Source organism: Triticum dicoccoides, chromosome 3B (genome assembly GCF_002162155.2).
Source record: "Triticum dicoccoides isolate Atlit2015 ecotype Zavitan chromosome 3B, WEW_v2.0, whole genome shotgun sequence".
Taxonomy (NCBI): domain Eukaryota; kingdom Viridiplantae; phylum Streptophyta; class Magnoliopsida; order Poales; family Poaceae; genus Triticum; species Triticum dicoccoides.
The window spans coordinates 710,162,363-710,169,022 of record NC_041385.1 but is presented as its reverse complement, the minus strand read 5'-3'; the positions used below and the strand labels follow the sequence as shown (position 1 = coordinate 710,169,022).

The window sequence follows — 6,660 nt, the reverse complement described above, 5'->3', positions numbered from 1 at the left end:
TGCTAACCAATAAGCCAAGAGCAGTTATCTATGCACTATCCAGGTACACTACTATTTGTTAGGGATATCAGACGAAATAATAAAGAGAATAAAAAGAAAAAGGTTGACTCGCAGAAAATTTTAAAAATTATTAAGAAATTCTCACGTTTGAAAAAAGAGAACAGCTCAACATATTACTTGCCATCAACTTAAAAAAGTGTTAGTGCATTTTTCTAAAAAGCAAGATATTTTGGGAAAATTCTCACTTGTATTAAGAAATTGAAAACATGTATTTGAAAAATGCCCGTCACACATTCAAAAAGATTACAACATCTATTTCATAAAATGCTCGATATATTTTAAAATAATTACTGTGTAAAATTATTCTTACATTTCTACAAACACGTTTAACATGTTTTAACCCATTTATATAATTTATTGTTTTTACACAATCATTTTTAATACGTATTGAATAATTTTCAAAATACAACTTTGTTGTTTTTTAATAATTATGTATTCTAAAAATACAATGAAGATACAAAACAATTCTCCGTACTTGTGGTCCTGAATGATGATACAAAAAATTACGCAATATTTCATAATATACGTTGAACTTTTTAAATCCACATAAACTTTACAAACAGTTCATGTTTAGCTCTTCGAACTACAAATTAGAAAAATAGAATAAATATTTTAATAGACAATAGTCGCATATTTGTATATTGGAAATTTTACATATATTGTAAAAAACAAACAGTAACTTAAAAAAAAGGAAATTGCAGAGTCTTGGCGTCTAGCGTGCGTGCTATTTAACTTGGAGGTCCCAGGGTCGAAACCAATTCAATGACACAGTATATTATTTTCCTGTTATTAGCATACAGATCAATGACTTATTTGTGACTTTGATTAAATCTCACGGGATATTCTGCAAAAAAAACTTGTACACATTTCACCCAGCGCAAGCAACACTCACCCACTGATTTGTGGGCCAGCCGCCAGCTGTCACGCCATACGGAGAGCAAATACGGTGGCATACAGACGGAGGCACCGTATATGCACCGTGCGACAAGTTGTAGCACCATTTTTATGTATTTTACAAGTTTAAGCACTAAACTGACTGCAACGGACAAGTTTAGGCACTGATGATGTATTTAACTCTGGTAAAATATATTATTATTGGCAGCGAAAGTAGTGCGAATCATTGATGTGAGTGTAACCGTTGAAAAGTCAAAGATTAGTGTCAGGTCATTTGTGCAAATGTATATTCAGATACAGACATTTATTTTGGAAGAAAGGGAGTACTAAAGTACGCACTGAATACTCGGCACCTCAGAACATGTAGTTGAGAGCCAATCTACCAATAATTTTCAGCTGGCAGATGTTGACTCCTCGATAGACGGTAGCTCGTAGTCAACGGTCGACAACAACTCTTAATTAAGAGCTCAGCTAACCCACAATATATACACTGTCTAATCTCGCCAGATCAGAGCACCATCCTCCCGTTAATCGAACCCAAATACAGTACTTTTCTTCCTCCGGCCATGACCACCGCCGCGGTCATCATCCTGCTCGCATCGCTCCTCCCGGCGCTAGCCGCCGGAACAGATAGCCGCTCGCCCGCCGCTGACTACGGCTTGGCCCTCACGCCCAGTGACAAGTGCGGCATCGTCCTGCCCGTAGCCGTGGGCACGTACGACATGGGCACGTACGCTCCGGGCAGCGCGTACGAGGCCAACCTGCGCCATCTCGTCGCCACCATTCCCACCAAGGCGAATGCGGAATCCAGCGGCTACTCTTATTACAGCGAATCCTGCAGCGATTCTTATTCCGGGGAATCCCGCAATTGCTATTACGGCAACATCGCCGGCGATAGCCCCAACCGGATTGTGGCCTCCGCCGACTGCTCAGGGCACCCGGACGCCAGGTCGCCGGACTGCGGCGCTTGCATCGCGCTGGCCTTCCAGGAGGCGCAGAGGCTGTGCCCGTTCCAGAGGATGGCTGAGGCCGCGGTTGGCGGCGGCGCGTGCAACTGCAGCGCACACTTCCACGACTACGACATCATGGAGCAGTTCCAACACGGCGACCGCAGTAGTAAATTCCTTTTCTCCCTCTCTCTCGCTCGCTCTCTCACGCACACACTAGATCTAAAACAAAACTATAGAATATTCGTACATCACTCTGAGAGCCAGTTGGCAAAAGAACATTGATTAGGAAGCTATACTATGTATGTACAGTAATAGAGAGTAGAAAGCATGGACATGTGATGCAAAAATTATTTTCTAGTAGCTCACTATTGTAAGGGATCTTAACATTTTCTACGCTAAGAAGTACATATGTCTCATGCATAAAATTGGCAAGTTAAATCTACACAAAAAGGAATCTGTTAGCTGGTTCTATATGAAGAGTTGAAGACAAATAGAGAACGAAGCATATCCCGAAATGAAACTCCGTAGACTTTTTCGGTTGACGTGTGCCCTCATTAGTGTGTGGAGTATTACTAAGTATTGCTTAATCTTGAAAAATATATGTCACTATTCTTTTGGACGTTGCAGATCCAGAGGATTGTGATAAAATTAGAGAGCAGTTTTAACATGGTCACTCTTACTTCGTCTTTTCACATGAAAGGTAAAAGTATATAATAGATCTGTGCCGTTGATTTCATGAAGTGGTGGGTTCGAGTAACTCTTACTTTTTTACCCCGTGTGAAAAGAGGATGTAACATGGACCATGTTAAAATTTAAAAAGAGAAGGTAAGAGGGAACGTGCTAAAATTGCTCCTTTAAAATACCTTCGAGGATTAGGATCTTTCATTAGGTACGGTGGTTATTCTGAAAAAAATATAATCTAGTAAAGCGTACTAATTGGTAAGGGAGCACTCTTTGTTGTATTTATGACAATAATGAACTATCCAACATTTATTTGTAGATTGCCAATTTGGACAACCGTAACTATAGCTTTGGTCTTGCCATCACCTTAATGTGCCTCACATATATATGTAAAGGTCGACTGGCTAATATTAACCCATGAATGAGAACCCAAGTTCTGGTTGGGGCACCTGCCTTATATTGGACTATTTGGCTAACTTGAAATGGTATTGTTTTTAAGCTGACAAATTCATATATGTAGGTGATCCTCGGTGGAACACATCGGACCAGGTTGTCGTGGGTGTTGTTGCGGAAAATGAGGAGAACATCACGAGACTGAAATGGGCATGCCATACCTTGGAGACAACAATCATGGAGATCTTAGCAAACCTTGGGTGGATGTCTAATAGAAGAATTTGTGCCTAGTTTTTATTCCATGCTCATGAACAATGTGTGTTCTATTTGGGCCATTTAATGGTTCCTTTAAATCAGCTGGAGGCTGGAACTATGTAATAACGGAAGGTTGAGCATATGCATTATGGAGAACACATTCCTATTTCTTAAAAGATCTTGAAGGTAAGAAAAATGAGAATTGGGAAGAACGACGAACTCTAGGATTCAACTTTTGCTAAGTTGGGCTCTAGATCGAGGCACGTTGCTTGGGTGGCTCGGTGTGAATACTCGTAAATGGCCAATTAGCCATCATGATGGTCTAGTTGTGCCCTCCCTCCTTCCACTTGCGGCCCACCTTTTCTTCAGCAAAAAATTCCCAGCAAATGTCAAAGATGAGATCAATAATATTCTTCAAGTGCCCAATGAAACCTTGAATGATAGGTACTTGGGAATGCCCTCTGATGTAGGCTCTTCTAAAGAGGGGGCTTTCAAATATTTAAAGGACAATGTATGGAACAAGGTTAAAGGATGGATGGCAAAACTTTTCTCTTCAGCTGGCAAAGAGGTTTTGATCAAGTCAGTGGCTCAGGCAGTTCTAGTTTACTCTATGTCGTGTTTCAAATTACCGAGAGCCTTATGCAAGCACCTGAATAAACTCATACGACAATTCTGGTGGGGAAGCAAGGAAGGCCAAAATAAGACATCATGGGTTTATTGGAAGGACATGACCTAGCCCAAGTTTCTGGGTGGATTGGGATTTAGAGAATTCGAGCTCTTCAACCTATCATTGCTTGCTAAGCAGGCCTGGCACATTCTACAATGTCCTCACACTCTTTGTTCCATGATGTTAAAAACTATTGATTTCCCCGCTCGTAATATTTTGTCAGCCAGACTTGGGAACCATCCTTCACAGATATGGCGTGAAATAATTGAAGGAATAGATGTGCTACACCAAGGCTTGATCCGAAGAGTTGGGGACGGTTCTTTCATCGATATTTGGTTGGACAACTGGATCCCTAGAGAGGAAAACATGAGACCGATTTTGTGCCTTGCAGCGGTCCGCCCCAGCCTGGTTAGTGAGCTCATAAATCATGTCGAGGCCTCGTGGAATAGGGCGGTATTACAACAAACATTTATCCCCGCTGATGTGGATGTAATCTTGAGCATACCGCTTTGTACTAGAAATAATGAGGATTTCTGGGCATGGAATTTTGAGAAGACGGTTTTTCACAATGAGGTCGGCGTATCGAATGCTCACCTACACACAACACTGATGGGAGGCTTGGCTCGATGGGAGTGTCAGCTCCTTCATTTCTGGAGCCAGGGAGAGTGGATGGAAGCAGCTATGGCAGGTGGACGTCCCGGGAAAGCTACGCAACATATGTCACCATCTGGTAGTTGTCAGTTTTGTGGAGCGACGGACTCATGGTGTCATTCCCTACTTGAGTGCACGATGTCGAGGTCTGTTTGTGCTTTGGTTGATGGCGGCCTAGCTGAGCACTTAATTTCTACGACAGACCCAAGCGCAAAACAGTGGCTATTTGGGATGATGAATACTTTATTACATGACAAGCTTGCCACCCTCACGATGACTCTCTGGGCTATATGGACAACAAGGCAGAAGGCCATCCATGAGTCTATTCTCCAAAGTCCTCTTGCCACACATATGTTTGTCCAACACTTCATTCCTGAAAGATCGTGGATGTCACCTAGAGGGGGGTGAATATGCGCTTTAAAATAATTATGGTTTAGGCTTGAACAAATGTGGAATAAAACTAGTGTTTAATTTGTCAAGCACAAAACCTAAAAACAACTAGGCTCGCCTATGTGCGTCAACAACTTATGTTAAGAAAGATAAACAACTGTGTAAAAGATATATAACATGAAACACTATGGCTATCACAAAGTAAAGTGCAAAAGTATAGGGCTCGGGTAAGAGATAATATAACCGAGGCACGCGGAGACGATGATGTATCCTGAAGTTCACACTCTTGCGGACGCTAATCTTTGTTTGGAGCGGTGTCGAGGCACAATGCTCCCCAAGAAGCCACTAGGGCCACCGTAATCTCCTCACGCCCTCGCACAATGCAAGATGTCGTGATTCCACGAAGGGACCCTTGAGGGCGGTCACTGAACCAATACAAATGGCAACCCTTGGGGGCAGTCACCGAATCCGTACACTTTGGCAACTCTTGGGGGCAATCACCGGAACCCGTACAAATTCCTCGGGCAATCTCCAGAATTTAATTGGAGACCCCGACGCTTGCCCGGATCTTTACACCACAATGATTGAGCTCCGAAGCACCACCAACCATCTAGGGCACCCAAGCACCCAAGAGGAACAAGCTCTAGGGTACCAAGCACCCAAGAGTAATAAGCTTCTCAACTTTTCACCGCCCATATCTGTTGGGGAACGCAGTAATTTCAAAAAAAATCAAAGGATCAAGCAAGATCTATCTAGGTGATGCATAGAAAAAGGGGGGGGGGAGTGTGTACACGTACCCTTGTAGATCGAAAGGAGAAGCGTTATGTAACACGGTTTATGTAGTCGAACGTCTTTGCGATCCAACCGATCAAGTACTGAACGCACGACACCTCTGCGATCTGCACACGTTCAGCTTGGTGACGTCCCTCAAACTCTAGATCCAGCTGAGGCTGAGCGAGAGTTTCGTCAGCACGATGGCGTGGTGACGGTGATGATGAAGTTACCGGCGCAGGGGTTCGCCTAAGCACTACGACGATATGACCGAGGTGGAAAACTGTGGAGGGGGGCACCACACACGACTAAAAGATCAACTTGTGTGCTATTGGGGTGCCCCTGGCCATGTATATAAAGGAGGGAGGGAGAGAGGAGGCCGGCCAGGTTGGGCGCGCCAGGGTGAGTACTACTTGGACTCCTAATCCAAGTATGATTCGCCCCCCCCCCCTTTTCCTTTCTTCCATCGGAGGGAAAGGGAAGGGAGGAAGAGGGAGAAGGAAAGAGGGGTGCCGACCTCCTCCCCTCGTGCAATTTGGTTTGGGCAAGGGGAGGGTGCACCCCTCCCTTGTGGCCTCTCTCCTCTCCTCCAATAAGGCCCAATAGGCTCATTACTTCTCCCGGGGGTTCCGGTAACCTCCCAGTACTCCGAAAAAATGCCCGAACCACTCGGAACCATTCCGATGTCCAAATGCAACCTTACAATATATGAATCTTTATGCCTCGACCATTTCGAAACTCCTCGTAACATCCGTGATCTCATCCGGGACTCCGAACAAACCTCGGTCATATAATCACATAACTCATAATACAAATCGTCATCGAACGTTAAGTCTGCGGACCCTACGGGTTCGAGAACTATGTAGACATGACCGAGACATATCTCTGGTCAATAACCAATAGCGGAACATGGATGCTCATATTGGCTCCTACATATTCTACGAAGAT

The 6,660-nt window shown here is 43.8% G+C and overlaps 1 protein-coding gene across 1 annotated transcript; it reads left to right on the top strand.

Moving 5' to 3' along the window:
- The first annotated feature begins 1,481 nt into the window (after positions 1 to 1,481).
- On the top strand, positions 1,482 to 3,415 carry LOC119281929. The gene is made up of 2 exons (XM_037562327.1): positions 1,482 to 2,070; positions 3,106 to 3,415. The coding sequence occupies exons 1-2, from the start codon at positions 1,521 to 1,523 to the stop codon at positions 3,267 to 3,269; spliced, it is 714 nt and encodes a 237-aa protein (XP_037418224.1). The 5' UTR covers positions 1,482 to 1,520; the 3' UTR covers positions 3,270 to 3,415.
- The last annotated feature ends 3,245 nt before the right edge of the window (positions 3,416 to 6,660 follow it).

Bases quoted from the DNA above. Each gene is read 5' to 3' on its own strand.
- LOC119281929 (XM_037562327.1), top strand. From the start codon at position 1,521: ATGACCACCGCCGCGGTCATCATCCTGCTCGCATCGCTCCTCCCGGCG. The intron at 2,071-3,105 runs GTAAATTCCTTT...TCATATATGTAG, and splicing joins CCAACACGGCGACCGCAGTA to GTGATCCTCGGTGGAACACA.